This window comes from Pagrus major, chromosome 11, assembly GCF_040436345.1.
Source record: "Pagrus major chromosome 11, Pma_NU_1.0".
NCBI classification, from domain to species: Eukaryota; Metazoa; Chordata; class Actinopteri; order Spariformes; family Sparidae; genus Pagrus; species Pagrus major.
Window position 1 is genome coordinate 4,398,091 of NC_133225.1, and position 23,436 is coordinate 4,421,526.

Below are 23,436 nucleotides of genomic sequence, written 5' to 3' on the forward strand. Positions count from 1 at the left end.
CAGCAGCTTTGGTGTTTGGACTTATTAAAAATGCATCACCTAAGATAAGAGGAAAACATGATTTAAAGAAACTGCTCGAGGTGCAGCGACATCAAAGTGAAGTCAAGCATCAAAAGCAAGAGGCGGCGCAGCAGCACGTGTAGGTCAGAACTTTAATAACTTTGGAAAATACACATTCATTAGCAAGAGGCACTTGAGCTGCCAGATGTCTTCCTCACAGGTCCATTTATTAATAAACAGAGATTGACAGCACGTGAAAGTTCTTATCAGCATATGAAGTGAACAGTCATGACACAGCATGTGAATTTTTACCGCTACGACATAAAGCGATGGCGTCTTCTTCAACGCCGTGAAAGCAAAAACACAAACTGTTGTGAGATTCAGACTGTTTCACTTTACAACTCGAACGTTTAACAACAGCACAGAATTAGTGAAAACATGAGACGAAGGTTTTCCTTCGTTACGGTTAACATCAATTTTTAGAAAAACAGTTCTGCAGAAAACTTTGTTAAATCGTCAAACTCGACTTTTGAACAAACAACTTACACAAAAATCATAATCTTATCTTTGGAAGGGGTTCATGTAATCGTTCGTAGATTTACACTTATTTCACCCCAAAAGCAGTGGCGTCCACCAGGGGGGACCATGGCCTGTCAGATACAATTGCTGGCAGTTAGCTAACACATTAACCAAGCCACTGTTAGCCTCAGAGTCGGGCTCATTCAATCATTATTCTGCTCCTGCAAGCTGAAACCTTTTTTGTGGGAAAGGATTTACTGTTTTTATCGACCAAAACTTTTGTTTGTGTTGAAGTCATCCCGTCGTCATTAGCTCGCTGTCGGTTTTCTGGGAAACTACATCAATCTGCACGTCAATCAGTGACAAAGATGCACTGATGCACAGACCAGACGCACAAGTTGGGGAAATATCAAGCACTCTTCAAATGTCCAGCAGCCCCAAAGTAATATTTTAGTCGCATTAATGAAAAAGATCAAAGATTTATGTTTAGCTCGACATCATCTCGTCTTAGTCATAAGAAAAAAGTTGTTGATGAACATTTTTTGTCAGTTTGTTAACAAAATGAACACTGTTAGTGCACAAGTCATTAATTATTGACTTGTGTAAATACAGACAAAGTATTTTCTAGTTGTCATTTTACGCCACAGATAAGCTCTGCTTTAGTATCCACAAAACAAAGATAACAGGACGTGCACACAAAGTCTGTTCCCGTATGATCTTAAATGAGCTGCTAACATTAATGTTATTAATGTGCTTGTAAAACACAAATCAGAGTCTACAGCCATGCTCGCCTCTGTGAGGCTGTACTGAGGCACAGCGGTGCGTTGACCTTAAAGCTAATAGCCTGCTAACAAGTTTACAATCACAGTGCTAGCACGCTGGTGCCAAGTGGGTATAATGTTAAACATGTTCGCCATCTTAGCAAGCTAACGTTTGCTCATGTTGGAAATAAGGGGGGGAACGCCGTGGCATGAACAAAAGTTGAGAGCGTACGGCGTTCCCCCCTCAAATTTTCGCTACTTTCAATCCAGAAAAGAGGAATATTGTCCACATAATGAGCCCGTTATCTGTGTGATATACAAGGGCAGCTCTTCTATCAGCCTGCAAGCAGACACAGACACAGAGACCCTGCTCTAAAGACATCTGCTGGCCTGGCTCTACTCGGATTGACTTGGCGCAGCCGGGATTTTGCATTTCCACCTCAACTGGGCTACCTGCTTGAAGGTGTGTCTTAAAGCAATCATGCGCTTGTCTCGATCCCTGCAGTACTACTGAAGAAAGCGGCTCCGCTAATTCAGTTACAGACGTATCATTTACTATAACTATTTCACAATAAAACCCCCCATCATTTCAAAGCTTTTATTATGAAGCAGCATTACAGGAAACATGTTTTCACCAGCAGTCACTAAACACGACACCTGAACCAGCTAAAGGTGAACACATGAAGCAGTAAAACACAGCAGATGTTTGACAGAACAAACAGGACGAGAGAAACTAAAGAGATTCAGTTAGAAGCTACAGAAGTACTGAAAGCTGAACACAGACTTTTACAAAACGTCTTTCTCTCAGGTTTCCTGCACAGACGTGAGTTGAGTATCAGGGGACACGAGTGCTTGTTACAGGTGGGTCACAGACGCGAAACATCACCGTGGCCCGCTTTGAGGCCGGGCGGCCGCAGCTCAGCTCGACTCCAGAGCAGGTCTATCTCCAGCACGGCTCGGCTCAACTCAGCGCAGTAAAGCTGACGATGGAAAAGCAAATCAGCAGGTTTGACTTGGTGTGGTGGCCAAAAGTGCCAGCGGAAAAACAGCAAAGGTGCCCATAAGTCTTTTGCTTGTGTGGGCGGAAACTGGAGCGGTCTTTCCAAACATCTAACCAGACTACATCACAAACATACATGTGCAGAGACACACAGTTAAAACAGGCAACAGACACCTTTTTTTGCTTTTACTTATTCTGAAGTAAATACAGCACAGTGCAATGGCTGTAGAAAAATGACACCATCTGCGTTGAGACAGGTTCGTTATAAACCTCGCTCTCACTAAACTGCTCGATGTTACCTGCAGAAATGACTGTGAGTCTGTCACGCTGCTAATGTGAAAACATCTTCAGTTACTTACACCCTCGGAGACGGAGTTGTAAAAGTGACACAGCTGCATTCAGCAGACATAGAGGGTACTGACCTTCCAAAAAAGTTGTCAGGCAGATAAAAACCAAAGGAGACGGGGGGCGCTCCTGACTTTAAAGGGTAACTCCACAAATTTTACACATTTAAGTGTGTTTACAGGTCTGGGGGAGGACTACTGCATACGTAAAAAACGAAAGTAATATAAAGCCTGTTGTGGCTCCGGAGGAAGCTGCATGTAATCAGATAAATTGGCTCCAGCGATGTCATTCAATGGCTTTTTTTTCTTCAAAATGTGGTGCCTACATCACCCACAATGCAACTTGTGAGTGACATCACTGGAGGAAATTTACATGCAGCATCCAAAAGGATTTATATACTACATTTTTCAAATATGCAGTAGTACTCCCCAAAACCTTAGTGGAGTTACCCTTCAAGTATGGGACCCTTTGGGCCAAGCTCCAAAAACACTTGAGCCTACATTACCCATAATGCACTCCCTAAAGAATTTCTCTGGATTTGGTAAACAACCACATATTTCAAACCCCAAGCTGAGAGTTTGTTAAAATGTGGAGCCTCGTGCCATAACCCTGATGACATCATCGGGGTTATTTAAGATGTCATGATAAATAAACGTATCTGTGTGTAAACTCAGTGGAATGGCCCTTTAAACCAGATGCTGACAGTTTAGGAGAAGTTCATGAATTTTCTTATCTTGAGTGCATTAAAAAAATATTCAGCTTTTCTTTCAAATCTATTCCAAATAAAACTTTCACCACTAAATATTCATTATTCACCTCATGTCTTCACTGACTCCGTTGCTTTGTTTAGAGCCGGTGGCTTCAATAAGAAGACGGACACAAATGAATCAAACACACAGCGTGACGGTAAACTCGGCGCCCTCAGACACGTAGACGAGCCAGACAGTTCACATTTAGTTGTTTGTCCAATTCGCTGTGTCTGAGGTTCGACAAAACATCTGAGTCAACGATTCATCATCATTCACAGAATGTTTCGAAGTGATTTCTCAGAGGACTCTATGTTTTGATCAATTTTAAAGAAAAATGCATGAGCAGAGAGGTGCAGACCACCTCTGGACTTCACAGAATGAGCTCTAATACATTTATTACAAGTCGGCTCATCTCATCTATCTCAGGCCAATTAAAACTTTCATATAATCTGTATTCAACTCAGAAAACATCATTTTCCAAAGACTCGCTTCTGCTGATTTACTGCCTTTTAAAAAAAAATAGATTTTCTACATAATTGTGCTGTTTTGTTTTGTCTGCTTGCCTTCAAGCTCCCTTGTATTATAGTTTTGTTGCACAGAAGGAAGCAGGCAAAACAACAGGAATTAGCAATCACAGCTTTGTTGTGTATGTTGATTATGAGGAGCAAAAGTGTTGCTTTGACAATACAATCACATAGGACAATAAATAATTTGTATGACTCCCCACACTGAAGCTTATAATGCAAAATATAGAGCAACTGAGATCACTGAGATCAGATTCTGGTCAACATTCACAAACTTGTTAGCAGTTGAGTCCAGAGAAGATAACCATGTTTTTGAGAGGTCGGTCAAAAAGTCAAATAGTCCACCAATCTATGCAGGACCCTCGACGTTGATAGACGTCACAGTGGCCATGAAACATCGCTGGAAAAGGCGGTCAGGGTCCGGCGGCTGGTTGTCACAGTCCAGCTTGCCCCTCGGGAAGTGTTTCCTGAGGCCCTGAGGTCCAGCAGGGGCGCTGGCATGACTCGGCCCCGGTTCTTGTGGACTTGATGAAGCGCCTGGAAGACAGAAAATTCACTCAGAAACTGTTTATTACAACCTGTTTTATTTTGATGAGTCAAGGCATCGGTTCTGTCAGTCATGACAGCAATAGACCATATTCCCACGGCGGCCATTTTGCTCTCACGTCATGCTCAGGGTGGCATGACTAGCTTCTGTTAGACAACAGCTAACGTTAGCATTTAACCACTTCCTAGCTAGTGTTACACAATATGATAGGAAAGGTGTAAACTTAAATATCAACGCACATCTTGGACACATTATTTTAAGCCTGGAGGTAAAAACACACTGGATGTAATCAAACAGTAATGTTAGCTAGCTCATTACATGCTAACGTTAGCTAATGGCTAACCAAATATGTCGTTTTACATTGAAATACAGCCTGATTTCCTTCCAGATTTTCACTAACAGTTGTCTTTTCATGCGCTGATCAGTCGTGAAGAAGTGAAATAATGATCATTTGACAGATTATCCACGTTTTTAAGGACTTGAATCAGAGAAGACAGCAGTGTGACACCTGAGCTGATTTACAGCCAGCATGATTTGTATGCAGGAGTGATTTGGGCTCATCAGAATTAAAAGGCCACTCTAAACTGTTTTATCACACAACACAAAGCCACAGATGTCACTTTTGAGGGAGCGTGCAGTCGGCATGCTGAGTGCAGGAAACGTTCACCAGAGCTGTCGACTGTGAACTGAATGTTAAATTCAAGGATTAAGAATTCAACTCTGTGTTGAGATGTGTCGCACTGCACGAGGCAAATGTTGGTCCGACCGGTTACTGACTAGTTTTCTGACCCAAAAAATAGTCATGTGAAGTCCATATTTTTATTTAATGTCTTTTATTTCCAAGTTAAAACAGTTGGGAGCCGTCTTTCATGACGATCAGTCCAAAGACACACCTGTGAACCAATCAAGCTGTCTAATCAGATGGATGGACAACCTGAAAACACGCACTGCCGGCGGACACAGCTGTCACTGGCACACAATATAAATAAGCCAGATTTAGAGTGAATTGTAGACTTTTAAACAAGGGTTTGAAACAGACAGGTGCCTGTTGCTGCTCTTGTCTAACCTCGCTGTGTGAAACTCCAGGCTAATTGTGAGGAGAGGGGCAGGAAAGTCAATAGGGTCGGCAAGCAAGAGGATGCCATGTCCACTGCCCTCCACTCTGTCTTACCAAACCTACCTTGGTCATCACACAACATAAAAAGCACAGACAAGGCTCTACTTCCTTAGGAAACTTAGGGAGGCTAAATTCCACAGCGAGATTCTGGTCAACGTTTACTGAGGAGCGATAGAAAGCATCCCGACTGGAAACATCACAAACTGGCATGGTTCGTGTACGGCCCAGGACAGGAAGGCTCTACAGCGGGAGATTAAAACCGCCCAAAACATAATTTGTACCAGTCTATCGAGTACAGTGATATCGTTGAAGTGAGATGTCTGCACAGAGCCCAGAAGGTACTGAAAGACGACACCCACCCCAACCACAGTCTGTTCCCCCTGCTGCCATCTGGCAAAAGATACAGAAGTATCCGCTGCCGTACCACCAGACTACAACTTCTCTTTCATTGTGCAACCCCGTGTTGTAGAAGTGACCTCCTCAGTCACCCAGCTTCCCACACCTCTGCCACCAGCCTTTACTCCACTGCGGACCCTCCGTGTCTCACTCACCAGTGCCTCCACCTAAGCCATTGTGAGCCCCTGCAACTACACCTGCTGAGCCACCAGCCTGAGCCCACATCCTCGGCCCACTACTACAGCTAATCAAATAAATTCCTTTAACCTTCTCCCTGTCTTGGTGTTCGCTTTTGGATCCAACTCACAACCACCTCCAAGTTGTAACACAACTGGTTTTAAACCTGTGCATTGAAAAGAAGTTTGGTCCATTGTGTAAAGATGTAGCCGGGAATCAGGTAAACACAGATAAAGACATGACTTTTTTCAGTTATACTTGGCAAACAGCTGGAGAAAAAAGTTTTGAAAGCATGAAACCTTAGATGGATCGAATCCAATCTTGGTTGATTGTATTGCTGATTTTTCTTTGTGCTCATTCAATGGCAAAGCCAATTACATCAAAATAAAGCTCAATCATAAACCATGAAAGAAAAAAACAAGTAAGAAAATAACAAGCAGGCAGTTTCTTCCGTTGTAAACTCTTAGATTGGCAATTTGTAAATGTCAGGAGGTTGCTCCTCAATAATTCATGGCATTTAAACGATGTGAGAAAAATGCCCCCTGCAGAGAGCGAGCAATCTGCAGTCGGTACCTGGTGCTCGGAGCGGCAGCCCGTTGTCTAGACCTCTGGGTTTCGTGGTGATGAACAGATAGCAGAGGACGCAGAGAGTGATGATGAAGGCGAGAAGCACCACAGCTGCTACAGAGAGACCCACGAGAGCTCCAAGACTAGAAAACAGAAAATAAAAACACACACAGAGGGAGTTATTACTGTCCAACAGAAAATAAAAATACAGCAGATGCATAAAAATCTATCCAACTGCATTATGGTCCGTGATGACTATTGGTCTCGATTCTTCTCACTACACAAACGAAATTATTATTTTTACTGATATTTCAGAAAAGTCACAAATACATATTGTCCAATTAGTTACCATCCTTCGATTTTGATATCTTTTAGTTTTCAGCAGCTTGAATTAAACATTAAAGAGGTCATATTATGCTTTTTGTGTTTTTCCCTTTCCTTTATTGTGTTATGAAGCATTTTTGTGCTGAAAAGTGAAAGTCCACACTGAAGAAAGTTACTCTCCCCCACAGAAAACACTGCTGCACCGTCTGAAACACCTGGTTTACAGTCGAGCCTTTACGTCCGTAACTTATGTGTCACTATGTAACAGCTGTTATATAAATATATTATAAAATATATATAAATATACGGCTGTACCGAAGCCATGGTTACCAGCTGTAGCTGCGTTATTTTTGATCACACTACCTTGCTCGGTATGACCCGCCCTACTCTGCCTCCAATTGGCTACATCCTGCCCGTTAAGTAATGTGCAACTCTCACCAAAGATTGAATAGAGGCGAGAAATCTCACTCTGTAGCTAAAATGGAGCGTTCAAGACACAATGTGAAAAGGGATGCTGCTGCAATGCACCATATGAGAGAAATAATGTGTTTTTTGAAAATGAAAGTATGTAAAGCTATTCTACTAAGACCCCCAAATACAAGTATGAACCTGATAATGACCTTTTTAATTGTGTTATACAGTATTTATGTGGTGGAACCAACCAAGGTCATTTTGACTCCAATGTAAAATAACGGAAACAAGCCCACAGTCATGCAAGCCTCAAGACTTTTTAATCTGCTGCCTCTGTGTCGGTTTCCTTCAAAACTGGCAGAAGCCAGAGCCAGGCTATCTATTTCCCCCTGCTTTCAGTCTTTTTGCTAATGTTCCTCGTCTCTCTGCTGTAGCTCCACATTTAACTCACAGACATGAGCGGTAACAACCTTCTGAACTGACTCGCAGCAAGCGAACAAAAAGCTCTCTCTGACAAATTCCTTCAGCTGAAAACATTTTTTACATTTTTAGAGAAGCTGCCTCATCTCCCTCTCATTCATCTTCTACATTGTGACTCAGTGTTTTTCAGATCTCTACGACAGAGCTGGTAAGTAAAAAGAAGTAATGAGGAAGCAACGTGAGAGTAACACGCAGGTTGACATATACCAGGGTTTTCCCCATTTTCACAGTTTTTACATGTAGGCTTTTTGTTCCTGCTCAGTTTCCCTCCCTCCCTCCCACATAAGGTTAGGTGTTGAATTTTCATTCAATTGACCACCTGAATCCAAATGTGGGTGGAGGTGTCCACCAGACAGTTTAGAAATCTTTTAGAAACATTTAGAGATGTTTTCTTGAAACTGTGAAGAAATATAGTTTTCTTGACTTTTTCCTCCTTCCCATTTTCATCAGAGGTTCATCATAATATCATAATATGTTTAGATTTCTGGGTAAAACCTGTTTTGTTCAGTTCACCATCTCAGTCCAAACTGAAATATCTCACCAACCAGAGGGTGGATGGCCTTAACTTAAACATTCATCGTGTCCAGAGAATGAATCCTTGAGACTTTGGTGATCCCCTGACATTTTCCTCTACAACACCACTGAGATTCACGTTTGTGTCAACATGCATCTCCAAGACTTCTGGATAGATCACTGTGACATTTGCTGCAGACATTCATGTTTCCCCTTCAGGATGATTGGCAACCCCTTGACTTTACATCTAGCGCTCTCATCAAGTCAGAAACTAATGATATTCCCGTGTTTGGTGCTAATTAGCAAATGCTAGCCTGCTAACACCCTAAATTAATGAACATGGGTTATGCTAGCACGGCTGTAGACTCTAGTGTATTCGCACCTGGCTCGTTTGGAGCAGTTGTTTCGGATTGGGAGCGTTTCCCCCCTCAACAACAATCTCCAAGAAAGGGTGGTCTCAGCCCGCTTCCAAATGGACTCTGGTGCAGGTTGTTTGTGGTGTGACAGGATGTTGTGATGCTGTATCTGTGATTTTAGCACAAATTCTGAGAAGAACTGCTAATAAGTCAAAGTATAGGGAACACGTCAGCGCAGGTGTTTGTCCGTGAATAATGGATGAAAAGCTGTTAAAAAGCTGCCTCCTCTGTGTACTTTTGTCAGTTCATTTAGTCCATTAAACAGCATGTGACAGTAATCCAGTGATAATCCCTGAATCATTACTGTAGGACCTACCTGTTAGTCATTAAGCACGGCATGTGGTCTATTTGCAGTCTAATAAAAGCCTAACTGATAATGCTTTTGATCACTTATTTCTTTAAGAGCTTTTTGTGGCGCCAAAGAACATAAATGCACACGTCAGAGGCTTTAATGTGCTGCATTAATGTATGTTCAATTCCCTAAATGGGGCCGGATATTTTCCGTTATACATCCTATGTTGGACTGTGTGTTTCTGCCTGTCTAGATATACTACTGCTAAAAAGAAAACTAGTTAAGTTTAAGGTTTTACACAGTTGAAGATGTTTTTCATTAGGCTACATCTGCCTCTGACCCTCTTTGAATGGGAGAAAGAATATTTATTTCCATATCGTAACAGACTATGTTGCAGCTAGTTTGTGACATCATGTTATAAAAAAGTCCTCAGTCCAAGTAGCGCTGGTCTCCAGCAGCTTCTCACTGTATGTTCTGCTTATGGTCTTGAACATAACATCAAATACAAGGCCAGTAAGAGCGTCGTCTTACTCTGAAGACCCAAAGAGGACAAATTGTCTGATAATACTCTTGAAGTCAGTAATTGGGTTAAATATCTTGGACATTACAGAACAAATGAGCGATTATGATATTTACAGGCATCACTGCTGAAGATGTATGCACACTCAAACACACCTTCACACAGGGTTTTATATGTGTACTGATGGAGTGAAGATGTCTCTGTTCAGAGCAGACGGTGCAGCACTTTAAAATGCACACGTGATCAAACTACAGAAAAAGCAAGCTTATGGAAACTTCAAGTACAAATCTCATTTGCCGCCTCAATGTCTCTGAAAATAAAATAATTTTGGTTTTATCAAACCAGCACAACTGTCTCTATTTAAGAAACTAACGTATACTAATTTCCTCTTTACACCACGATCTCTTAATATGATTTTGTATGCAATTTATTCTATGTTATGCTGTTATGTGTCTTTGATCTGGACCCTGAGTCTGTAATAAAGTTTTGAATTGTTGCATGGTTGCAGTTTATGTATTTGTTCGGCTGTTACACTTTCTGGATGCACTAACACTGTTTGGATCAAAATAAATAGAGGCAGAATGTGAGTTTTATTGAAAATGACATTGCTGCTGGATTATACGTGCCTTGATGTGAAGATTACTTTTTTTAATAAAGACAACTCGAGTGCACTTGAAGTTGAATCCACAGCGTTAACAGCTGGGACAAAAATTCAAATGCAGCTGGATGAAAATGAGGGGAAACTTGTTGAAAGTATGCTTCCTGTTTTCTGCTGAGAGAAAACAGATTTGTTCCGTGTTCATGCCTTCCCATATGAGCAGCTACTCTGCAACTTGAGAGCCTCAAAGCACTCCAGTAAAAAGCAAAGCAGTGTTTCAGGAAAATCCTCACTACACATAATGACACTGTAGGAGATACACTAATAATAAACACTCGTTAATGGGGCACCACCTCCGTTATTTTGTCTATTTGAATAATCCGGAGGTAATTAATCAAATTCGACTGGACAAGTTTAACTTGTATCAATTTTAATCAATTTCAGATCAATTTATTCATCTCATATATGAAGCAGGTGAATTCTACACATATCCATCGGTTCTCCACATTAAAAACAAACCTGCACAGACAACGACATACGGTTAATATGTTTATTGACTAAATAATTCAGGTTAAATAAATGAAATGGCAATTTAAATGAATAACAACAGGTAACAGAAAATATGGAATAACTAAGTAATGGGTTATTAGTGGAATATGGGCTGATGGTGAGATTATGAGTTAGGTTGAAGCATTTAAAGATTACGAGAGTAATTTTTAATACTAACGAGACCCTAACCGAATTGCTTTTAAGCTAAAAGATCAGAATCAGAGCCATAGACACCATCTCATGTATCATGTGTGAATCCAGCTGTTGTGAGTGATGGAGAGCCTACTTTCACCGCAGAGGTGTTGAGTCCGCGGCGGCGGATTTCCTCAGGTGTTTTGCAGCTCTAGCAGTCAGTCAGTCCCGGTCCGATGGCCGGGGTCAGCTTGTCCGGTATCAGTCGGTTGGGCACCTCGGTCCGTTGTCTTAGGAAGAGGGCAGCTGGTCCCGTACCGATCCGGTGCAGATCTTGGCTCAATGCCCAGCGGGATGATACCGCTAGCGAGCGCTGGGGGCTTGTCACAGAGTCTGTCTTTCGTTGGAAACCGCTTGCACGGTCTCGGACACAGCAAGTTGCTGTGTCGTGATGATGATTGTGATAAAGATGTTCTTCTTCGTTTCTTCGAGTGGTTTTCAGGCTCTGACTTTATAAACTAGATTTAACTTCTTGAATAAAATAACTGAGGAGGATACGTTGATCAGGCGGATTTTCCTTTGTTAGTTAATGCAAGGTAATCTAAATTAAGTTTACTTCTTCAAAAGCGAGTTACGATACTTAACGGTATAAAACAAATTAAAACAGAACTTCGTTCTGGTACAAACTTAATAAAAGAAGCTAATCAATACTGCGAAAAATATAAAGTGAGAAAAATCAACGCGTGAGCACTTCTGATGAGATCGCTGTCTTGGAGCGTGTTTCAAAGTAAAGTAAAGAGCTTCAAAATAAGTTACAAAAGAAAAACTTAAACAAAACTTTTAAAAACAAAACAAAAACTAAACTAAACCTAAACCTGTAAACAAAACTAAACAAAACAAAAAAACTGAACCGAGAGACGTGATCTCTCCGTTTTTATTACTTGCAAATCGAGGCGTGTCTAGGCGGGGCTTACCGGCTTTTATCTCCAAGATTTAGTGGAGGTGTTAAGATTCACAGAAACTCACTGAACTAAACCGTGCTTCACCTTCTCAGTTTCTCACCATGGCTCAATAGATGTACGTTGTCTATCATGACAAGGATTATGACGTGATTAAACATTAATTATACATATTTCAGCTTAATACTTGTTAAAACAAAGACATATCAGAGTCATTTACTGGTTATAACCATGAACATATTAAACAGAATATTTCTCGTCCAACTGTACCAGGACTCACCACTGGAGGGCACTGTGGTTCCACCGAACACAGTACAGATTAAACATTAAAATTTGATCTTAGTCAATCTTAATCGTAGAGAAACGGGAGAAAGACCAGTTTTATGAACTTCTCTTACTGTTTCTTAATGTGTTAGAAATAAGATTGTGAGATACTGACTTAATGGTTAATTAGAAATGGTCTGAAATCTGGAAGAATACAGAGACCATTTGGTTTGGAATGTGAGCAGATAAGGTACCAGGCATAAGTCGTAAATTAAAAAAAGACAGAGTAACAGCATGGAAAAACACGTCAGAAGGTGTCCGATGTCCACTCTGTGAATGTTTGTGGATCAGAAGTCATAGAGACAGAGAGAGAAATAGGTAGAAAGTGATCAGGCGTGTTACTTAATCTGCAAATGTAAAGACATTGTATTAACACATTCTGAAGACATTCGTTCGTCCCTCCTGGTGAACTGTCACAGGTAACTTCATGACCTGTGTGAGGAGGTTCTGTTCAAAAGGGAAAGAGAGTTCAGAAATGGGAGTTTAGTTGTAAATTAATTAAAACTGTCCTCATTTGAAGTCTTTATGGTCCAGAGAGGCACTATCCTCTCTGCCAGGAGATAAGATGGTCAGCCTGGAAGACGCCTCCTTCCTGTAAATCGTCTTCATCCAGATGAAAGGGTTAACAAGAACAACAGGCCTCAATTTAATGCAGAGGCGATGGACAGAGGTTCCTACATATCCCCCACTTCGATCTGAATGACCGTAGTAGCGGGAACTTTGGATCGATGAAGTCATGATGTCCATCGTCGAGGAACACAGGTGGCACACTTTATGATCAGAGATGGTGTCTGACTTTGGCATGTGCTAAGGTCTAATCATATAGTAAAGAAAGAATAAGGGAAAACAATACTGATAATACTAACTTGGTTAGTGGAAAGTTCTACTCTTAATCTTATAGAATTAAGGAGCCTGTTATAGAACTGTCAATAGTAACTGTTATCAACTAACTGTGAGAGTCGCTATCAATAACTGATCACTGCACTTGAGTAAGAGTGTTTTGCTCTAACTCAAGTGTGTGTTTGTCGAAAAATTTAGATTTCTTGATTTCATATTGGTTTGTGTCCAAATGATGGAGCTAAATTTTCAATGTATAGGATAACGTTCTCTGGTAATGGTGGATAAATTTACTTCACCAGAAACAGTGGGATAAGATGCAGAAGAATCTTATTTATGGCTGAGCTGTTCACTGAGGATCCAATGTCTCTCAGCGTGTCTGCCATAACGAACTGACAGGTTGTGTGTGAGCATAATCAACTGACATGACTGAAAGGAGAATGATTACTCACGTAAATATTTATTACACTGTTCATATAGATGTACATTTCTGCTTATTTTCTAAGACTGAATGGGAGCAGCTGTAACACAAGCAATATCCCTTCAGGGATCACTAAAGTATTTCTGATTCTAATTCTGATTATAGCAAGGAGAGTTTTATTCAGAGCTTCACTGTGGGTTTCGACCACCAAAATGATGCTCTACAATGATTGGCTTATGTTTGTAGCACCTGCTGTTGTTGGTTGATCTGCGCTCTGATGTCTGGGATTTCAGCTTGAAATTCACATTCATGGCGATTTTACTGTGAATAAACTGACAGCATGAGCTGCAGAGAGTCCAAGATTTAAACAAACAAAATATTCTTACAAGCTTTATAGCTGATAGCTTTATCAAGGATCCACCAATTAATTGTTTAGGTCTGCAACTAAATTACTCAGTTCTGATTGAGTGACAGTGAACTTCTGCAACTGCTGTAACCTGTAAGTCGAATCTGTCAGCCTGATAAACACTTTCTTTGTGTGTAGACGACAGCTGGTGATCAACAGTCTGGGATGTTCCTTGCGAACAATCTCAGAGTTTGGTTTTGATTCTACTTGTCAATTTATTATACACTTTGGACTAAAGGGCAAACGTGTTAGATTAACCCCCACTTTGAATCAATTAGTTTTGGGTGAATCAAAGGACTGTATTTAGTTAAGCAGGTTAAGTTAGCAGGTTAATTTACAAAGCCTGTTTCTCAATTCAACTTTGTAAATGACGCGAACAACAGTGACCTTTGTTGAAAAAAAAAATTCTTCTCGCGATTGGCACTTTTAGGTGCTTTAAAGGTTTTATCCTTATTTATGACCTATCAGAGAAGTTTGCATCCCTGTCAAGTCCCATGTGGTTTTTGTGTGGTTTCATCTGGTTGCGATGGATCCACTTAAGTGTCTGCTCTTTCTGGCCTTTGTTTACTTTGATCTTTTGGGGCAGAAGCTTGCGGGCAAGCCTTCTGGTGTTTTGGTTGGCCTTTCTAGTCAGGGGAGCAGAGGTGTAGTACCAAATCTTGTCCCCCACTTTGACTTTGTCATGGGACACTTTTTGGTCATAGTAGGCTCTGTGGCCCCTTCGTGGGAAGGGAGCTCTGTGAAGCAGGTTTGACAGTTGGGCCTGACAGCAAATTGAGCAGTCTTTGATGTAGTTTGCTACATCTTCCTGCATGTGTGGCCAATAGGCTACTTGTTGGAGTGCCTGGTATGTTGCTTTGGCTTTTCTATGGCCTGCGCATGGAGAGTTATGGGCCTGCATTAGCATCACCCCCCTGTGGCTCTGAGGCACCACGAATGCAGGTGAAGTGAGAGCGTCGGAGACATGTACAAGGAGGCCCTCGACAATGCGCAAGGCAGTGCGTGCGTCATGCAAGTATTTCAAGTCAGGACCGGAGCGTCTCGGTGCTGAAGAGTTGTCAGGAGCATTGGCTACTACCTGAGCTTGAGCGGCAATGCCGATCATTTGGGTGGGAGGGTTGGGAAAAAATTCAGGGTCGAATTGCCTGTGAGTTTCATTAAAGGCACCAGGTTTGGGTTCGAAATGCATTATGTTTCGAGCTACTTTATCTAGGTCCCTGTCGGAGGGGTTTCGCGAATATTGCGCGCTTGGAGGAGGGAGAGGCTGAGAGGAGGGAGACCTTTTATCTCGGTCATGCAGGTCCCTGTCAGTCCGAGACTGGACAACAGGATCTATGGGTGACATAGATCGTGGCGGGGACATGCCTAATTGAGCGTTCCTGTGGAATCTGCTCTTTTTGTTTTCCTCATGAGAGTTTGCACCTGTAGGCGCTTTTGGGAATGAACTATACTCAAAGGAGTGTTTTAATTCCCTTTTAACCTCTTCGAGCTCTGCCTCTTGTTCCATCTGTTCAAGATGGGATTCGTTAACTTGGTCCCTGGCTTCTTTTAGTGCCTGTTGCATGTCATGTAGACATTTCCTTTCCCTTTCTCTGGCCCTGTCCCAAACTTTGAGCTTACTTTTTAGCTCCTTATTTTCCTTGGTTGCTTTTCCAAGGTCTTTGTTAGCATCTTCAAGATGTTTAGTTACTTTTTCAAGTTCATATTCTGTTTTATCTAGCTCTGGCCCTTGGGCATGAAGGACTTGTTTGAGCTCTGAGTTTCCTTTCTTCATTTCAGTTTGTTCCTCTTTTTGTGCTTTAACCTGAGACTCAAGTCGGTTAATGCAGTCTTCTGCTTTAGTTAAGGACTCTTTAGTTTTCTCATGTTGCTTTTTAGGGGTTATTTCAGCTAAAGTGTTCTCTAGCAGTTGGTCTCTGCGTTTTTGTTGTGCAGACATCACGATAACCATCATCCCTAACATTTTCTCTCTGTCTTTTCCTTTCATTTCTTCAGTCAGGGACTGGCATACTAACGCGGACATTATTTCATGTAGCTCACTAGGGTCGGTCTTCTGGATTTTATCTGCATAATCTGGTAGCAACTCTGTGGTGAGATCCAGTATTACTGAATCTAGATTGTCTAAGGGATTCACTAGGCTCACGGTGTCAGAATCACCGGGCCCTGCCATTGTTTTTAGAAGAAAAGAAATTCAATTCAAAATTCTATTTACTTTGTTTTATTTATTTATTTTATTTGAGCTTTTTAAATTCTAATTGTTTTCAATTAGAGGTGGGGTTTGCTTGGTTAATTAACTCAATTTGTGAAGCTCAAAAACAGCAGACGTTTTGGATTTCAAAGGATTTGACAGCTAATGTGTTAACAACAATGACTAAAGTATTTGATCTAAATGTGGCTTTCGATTAAAAGTACTTGGATGTGTAGTTAACAGCTTAATTCTTTGACTTGCATGCGCGTAGCATATATCAAGATCAAATTCCAAGTAATACAACAAAAATTTCAATTGAATTTGGAATAAAGTTGTCAAATCTGGTTAAAGTTGTCAAATTCGTAATTTACAACTTAATTATTCGATTTACCTGAATAATGAGACACATTAATTCACTATAGTAGTTATTGCAGTATCACAGGTTTCCAATAATACGATTTAGCAAGTACCTGTGTGGGATTTCAGTCTATTAAAGCTGAAAGACAAAATTCAATTAATCAAGTTAGCCAGCAGAATATGCTATTCAAATGTATTTGTTGTTAACAGAATCAGCCACCAGGGGTGTTGTTACAAATTTAATATTCACAGAGTTGGTCATTAGAAGAAGTTATCACAAAATAAAAATCTTTTACCGAATCGTCCTACAGAGGGCGCTATCGCAACTTCGGAGGTTTTACAGAGTCGGCCACCAGGGGCGCTATCGCAGAATTTAATTTTAACAAGGCTACACGAAGAAGAGTCTAGAGGAGGGACTTTTTAGCTCCGCCCACTGATATACCCCCCTTGTTTTTCAAGGCTTGGGTCAGTGACGGTTTGGGCTCTGGAGGGTTAATTTCTCAGCAAACAAAGTTACAGCAGTTGAGTTCACTGGTCACACGCAGTGAATCCTGCCACTTTAATTTTAGCACCAACAAGTTTTTCAGCACTTCAGAAAACATTCAACCAGCAACTAGCATTGCATTCATTTACTTGTGTTTTCACAATTTCAACTGATAGAGGTTTTCTGTCCTCCTTTACACAGTCAAATATACTGTCTTCTGAACGAGATTGTTGCCATAGCAACCAATCTTGATACTACACGGGGTAGATCAAATAAACCTCTCACTGTTTGCACAGCTGTTTTCTGTTTAGGTAGCTAATCTAAATCAGAACACACGAGGGTCTGAGCAAGTTACAAATATCTCCGGAACATCGCAGTAGATACAGACTTCATCTCAGGATAATTCTATAAGCTTTGGCACAGCGCAACAGCTTATGATTCATCAAACCGGTTAATTTAAGAAGTGTGCAGCGACACTTATGCATGCAAATAAATCACAGACCTGGTACAACGCAGAATCTGTTCACGAAACATTAACGCACGGCGGCGCTGAACAATTTTAACTCACAGATCTGGTAATTACAGCGCAGAATCTGTACATGAAGCATTAACGCACGGCGGCGTTTAACAACTCTTTAAATCATAGGTCTGGTACAACGCAGCATCTACACATTAATTTCCAACATGCAGCGATGTTGAACGCTCTTTATCACACACGGATCTGGTTACAACGCAGCATCCATACACATTAATTTCATATTAAGCAGCGAAATCAAATCTCAGCGAAGTTTTATGCTCACACACAATTCAAGGTATATGCAGTAGAGAATATAAGGTTAAGTATCGCACTAATCACTCGGTGGACAGCCGAACAACATTAAAACAGCTTTGTGTTTTTGATTATTAAAACCGATGTTTGTCTGTACACCTCAATTTAATGCAGAGAACTGTGGTTTTAGGTGGCCTCGCACGGACGGCACCATAATAATATGTAGGAGATACACTAATAATAAAACACTCGTTAATGGGGCACCACCTCCGTTATTTTGTCTATTTGAATAATCCGGAGGTAATTAATCAAATTCGACTGGACAAGTTTAACTTGTATCAATTTTAATCAATTTCAGATCAATTTATTCATCTCATATATGAAGCAGGTGAATTCTACACATATCCATCGGTTCTCCACATTAAAAACAAACCTGCACAGACAACGACATACGGTTAATATGTTTATTGACTAAATAATTCAGGTTAAATAAATGAAATGGCAATTTAAATGAATAACAACAGGTAACAGAAAATATGGAATAACTAAGTAATGGGTTATTAGTGGAATATGGGCTGATGGTGAGATTATGAGTTAGGTTGAAGCATTTAAAGATTACGAGAGTAATTTTTAATACTAACGAGACCCTAACCGAATTGCTTTTAAGCTAAAAGATCAGAATCAGAGCCATAGACACCATCTCATGTATCATGTGTGAATCCAGCTGTTGTGAGTGATGGAGAGCCTACTTTCACCGCAGAGGTGTTGAGTCCGCGGCGGCGGATTTCCTCAGGTGTTTTGCAGCTCTAGCAGTCAGTCAGTCCCGGTCCGATGGCCGGGGTCAGCTTGTCCGGTATCAGTCGGTTGGGCACCTCGGTCCGTTGTCTTAGGAAGAGGGCAGCTGGTCCCGTACCGATCCGGTGCAGATCTTGGCTCAATGCCCAGCGGGATGATACCGCTAGCGAGCGCTGGGGGCTTGTCACAGAGTCTGTCTTTCGTTGGAAACCGCTTGCACGGTCTCGGACACAGCAAGTTGCTGTGTCGTGATGATGATTGTGATAAAGATGTTCTTCTTCGTTTCTTCGAGTGGTTTTCAGGCTCTGACTTTATAAACTAGATTTAACTTCTTGAATAAAATAACTGAGGAGGATACGTTGATCAGGCGGATTTTCCTTTGTTAGTTAATGCAAGGTAATCTAAATTAAGTTTACTTCTTCAAAAGCGAGTTACGATACTTAACGGTATAAAACAAATTAAAACAGAACTTCGTTCTGGTACAAACTTAATAAAAGAAGCTAATCAATACTGCGAAAAATATAAAGTGAGAAAAATCAACGCGTGAGCACTTCTGATGAGATCGCTGTCTTGGAGCGTGTTTCAAAGTAAAGTAAAGAGCTTCAAAATAAGTTACAAAAGAAAAACTTAAACAAAACTTTTAAAAACAAAACAAAAACTAAACTAAACCTAAACCTGTAAACAAAACTAAACAAAACAAAAAAACTGAACCGAGAGACGTGATCTCTCCGTTTTTATTACTTGCAAATCGAGGCGTGTCTAGGCGGGGCTTACCGGCTTTTATCTCCAAGATTTAGTGGAGGTGTTAAGATTCACAGAAACTCACTGAACTAAACCGTGCTTCACCTTCTCAGTTTCTCACCATGGCTCAATAGATGTACGTTGTCTATCATGACAAGGATTATGACGTGATTAAACATTAATTATACATATTTCAGCTTAATACTTGTTAAAACAAAGACATATCAGAGTCATTTACTGGTTATAACCATGAACATATTAAACAGAATATTTCTCGTCCAACTGTACCAGGACTCACCACTGGAGGGCACTGTGGTTCCACCAAACCCAGGACAGATTAAACATTAAAACCTGATCTTAGTCAATCTTAATCGTAGAGAAACGGGAGAAAGACCAGTTTTATGAACTTCTCTTACTGTTTCTTAATGTGTTAGAAATAAGATTGTGAGATACTGACTTAATGGTTAATTAGAAATGGTCTGAAATCTGGAAGAATACAGAGACCATTTGGTTTGGAATGTGAGCAGATAAGGTACCAGGCATAAGTCGTAAATTAAAAAAGACAGAGTAACAGCATGGAAAAACACGTCAGAAGGTGTCCGATGTCCACTCTGTGAATGTTTGTGGATCAGAAGTCATAGAGACAGAGAGAGAAATAGGTAGAAAGTGATCAGGCGTGTTACTTAATCTGCAAATGTAAAGACATTGTATTAACACATTCTGAAGACATTCGTTCGTCCCTCCTGGTGAACTGTCACAGGTAACTTCATGACCTGTGTGAGGAGGTTCTGTTCAAAAGGGAAAGAGAGTTCAGAAATGGGAGTTTAGTTGTAAATTAATTAAAACTGTCCTCATTTGAAGTCTTTATGGTCCAGAGAGGCACTATCCTCTCTGCCAGGAGATAAGATGGTCAGCCTGGAAGACGCCTCCTTCCTGTAAATCGTCTTCATCCAGATGAAAGGGTTAACAAGAACAACAGGCCTCAATTTAATGCAGAGGCGATGGACAGAGGTTCCTACAACACATAATGATGCAGAATGGCCAGATATCGTGCCGCCCAGAGGCTGCTTATTATTTCAACTGAAACTCCTGCAGAGATGATTTGGCGGCGCGCTGTCGATTTGCTTTGTGATACACAATAAACAAAGATAAAGTTTATTTACACAGAAAAGCCTCATAAAAAATTGATTAATAAAATACTGAGCATCACAAACGTTTTGCAGATTGAACACTCAGATGTTCAATGTTGTACAAAAATGCACTTTCTGTTAGAGCTCGACCGATGCTGGATACAAATATAAGAAGTAAAAAATGTATATATTGACCAATATACACTTTTTTTTTTTTTTTTTGGCAATGATCTCTAAAATGTAGCTATCAAACAAAGATATGTATAAACTTTAATTGTCTCAAATGGCAGTAAACGTCACTGGGAATTAAAAAATTACACTTGAGAATCAATTTCTGCTTTATAATTAAAAAAAGAAAGTCCATATTTGCACATATCAGACAATATAAACACAGATACTGATATATCTGTGATAGGCCAATATCAGCTGAAATCAGCAAACCAATTATTCTGTCCGGCTCTACTGTACATTACAAAGTAGGGCTCTGTATTACATCGACATTAAATTGTTATCGTGATTTGAGACTCTGTGTGGTCTTAGATTTTGGATATCGTTATATTGATATTGCAGAAGTGTTTTGAAAATGGTGAATGGACTACGTTTCAACACGTTCTCACTCCTAACTCGTCAAATTCAGCAGCTTGGTCGGCGACCTTCAGCTTTAAACAGCAATAATACATAATATGTACGTCCGGTTAGACTTTATGACATATTATGACTTTTGGACTGTTAGTAACATTGTCAAACAGTCATCGTTGGGTTGGGTTCGGTTTAAGCCCCAAAACTACTTGGTTAGGTTTAGGAAAAGATCATATTTTGGGATAAAATAACGACATTCACTCTCAGCACGTTCTCAAAAGTTACGAACTTCACCTAATGCAAGGGATGTGAGTTACGTCATCTGCGTACGTTGACTTATTTAAATGGAAAACAAACCACTCTCGACTCTTGGTCCCTTACAGGACATGAACTCCAGTCTGGAGTCTTGGTTTAAAAAAATATCGTGATATTTGATTGGATTTTGATTAAAGCCTAAAAAGCATTAATTTAGGCATTCTGACAATGTGATTGTGTGTTTTCACTACACTTTCCATCGACTCACTATCATCATTATCATTTCCTTTATTTAAAACAGCGAAGGCCATTTAGAGCAAGCTCTCTTTTGCAATGACGCTCTGATAGAAAAATATAATGATTACATTTAAAATAATAAAATGAAATTAAAAAACAGAAAGCAGAAAGTGACGTGTAAAGTGATAATGAATTAAAGTTGTACAGTGTTTACAAGAAAAAGTAGCATGATATAATAGTAATAACATAACATAAATTGCCTCCAGTGATGTCACTTAGCAGCTAAGTTGCATTGTGGGTAATGTAGGAGCTAGGGTTTGAAAAGCAAGTCCACTGGTCCGACACTGCACTCCTAAAACACTGTCGGACTCTAAGTTTAAAAACAAATGTTCGAAACAGATTTTCTGTTTACACATTTCTTCTTCCTTTTCTAAATCTGGTGCCTACATTACCCACAATGCAACATAGTCACTGAGTGACATCACTGGAGGCGGTTGATTTGCTTACATGCAGCTTCCTCTAGAGCCACAAAATACTTGTATTCACATACACAAGACCTGTAAACACACTTTAATGTGTAAAATTTGTGGCGTTACCCTTTAAAGTCTCAATTCACCCTATTTACACAGGACTTACCGTATTAACCTGCATAAAAGGGGCACTATGTAGTTTTGGAGAAGAAATTCAAACTCAGAATTTGAATATTTACAATACTGACGAGGTAATAACACAAACTCAGAAATATTTATTTAAATAAAGGCTGAAGACTTTTCTGTTTGCTGCCTTTCACTGAAGCAATTTCAAGGCTTTGAGCTGCACTGTGACGTTTATTCTTTTAGTCTCGTCTCTTTTAAACCTCTTTTATTTCAGCTTACTTTCCTATTTCTTAACTTGTTTTAATGTTTTGTTTCTTGATGTCTTCCTACTTGTTTTTAATGTGTTTCAAATGCAATTTTATGCCCCCGTAAAGCACTTTGAGTTGCCTTGTGTCTACAAATAAACCTGCCTTACTATTATTATTTTTTTCATAACTGAGTAAACAAGTTGTTCTCAGAGGAAAATAAGGTCCCAGAACACTGTTTGAAGCTAGAAAGGTGTCAGGGTCCGCCACATATAAACAAAAGTAAAACAGTATGAAACTGTGTTGTCCTTTCCCTTCTTTGCCAAAAGGACATAGCTCACCTTTAATACAATGAGTTACCTGCAATACACATATATTACACACATATATAAAGAACACGAGTTACAAAAGCACAATGCAGCTCTCGTCGGGCACAAACCAACACGTGACAGCAACTCGCTTGTATTCATGATACATACATAAGTTTATTTATTTAGTTTGTTGAGGCATAAAAAGAAATAAGTCAATGAAGATCTTTGTCTCCTGATTAAAATGTCTTCCATTAAATTACATAATGCACCTTTAATTAGTTACTTTATTCCTTGTGTGCAACATTTCACCCTGCATCACGCCTGACAGGTTTACAGAGGCAACATTAGAAATCCCCTCCTGACCTCCAGACACCTCCTACATCTTTTTCTAATTAGTGTCTCCCACTCATTCAACCAATCAGAGCCAGAAGTGACAGGCCATCAACACACAGCACAGACAGAAGCAGCTGACTTTAATGTTTTTTAACCCTTGAACATGATGATGGACTGTGAGCACACTGGCTGCTGCAGTAAGTTTCACAGGTGCCTTCACACCTCAACATCCCCCCCAAAAAACAGACCATCCTGTCGAGCTTACCTCAGCCACCACATGTATCCGTACTCGTAGGGGAAGAAGCTGTTGGGGTCATCGCAGCAGTACTTCAAGTCACTGAAGCCGCAGCAGAAAAGTGCCGTGGTGTCACTGTCCGCCTTCGGACACGTGAAGCCCGCCACGAACACCTTTTCTTTGCTGTAGTAACTTTCGCAGTCCGCGCTCATGTTAGACGCGCAGTGTCCCGCACATGGACACGGCCGGATGCGGTGTGGCGCACGTGAAAACCCGCTCTCGTACCGCCCATCTCAG

At 40.5% G+C, this 23,436-nt stretch overlaps 1 protein-coding gene across 1 annotated transcript; it reads right to left on the minus strand.

Moving 5' to 3' along the window:
• Positions 1-1,935: 1,935 nt before the first annotated feature.
• On the minus strand, positions 1,936-23,436 carry LOC141004341 (protein shisa-like-2A). The gene is made up of 3 exons (XM_073475774.1): positions 23,170-23,436; positions 6,709-6,845; positions 1,936-4,435 (listed from the first exon to the last, which is right to left on the minus strand). The coding sequence occupies exons 1-3, from the start codon at positions 23,349-23,351 to the stop codon at positions 4,248-4,250; spliced, it is 507 nt and encodes a 168-aa protein (XP_073331875.1). The 5' UTR covers positions 23,352-23,436; the 3' UTR covers positions 1,936-4,247.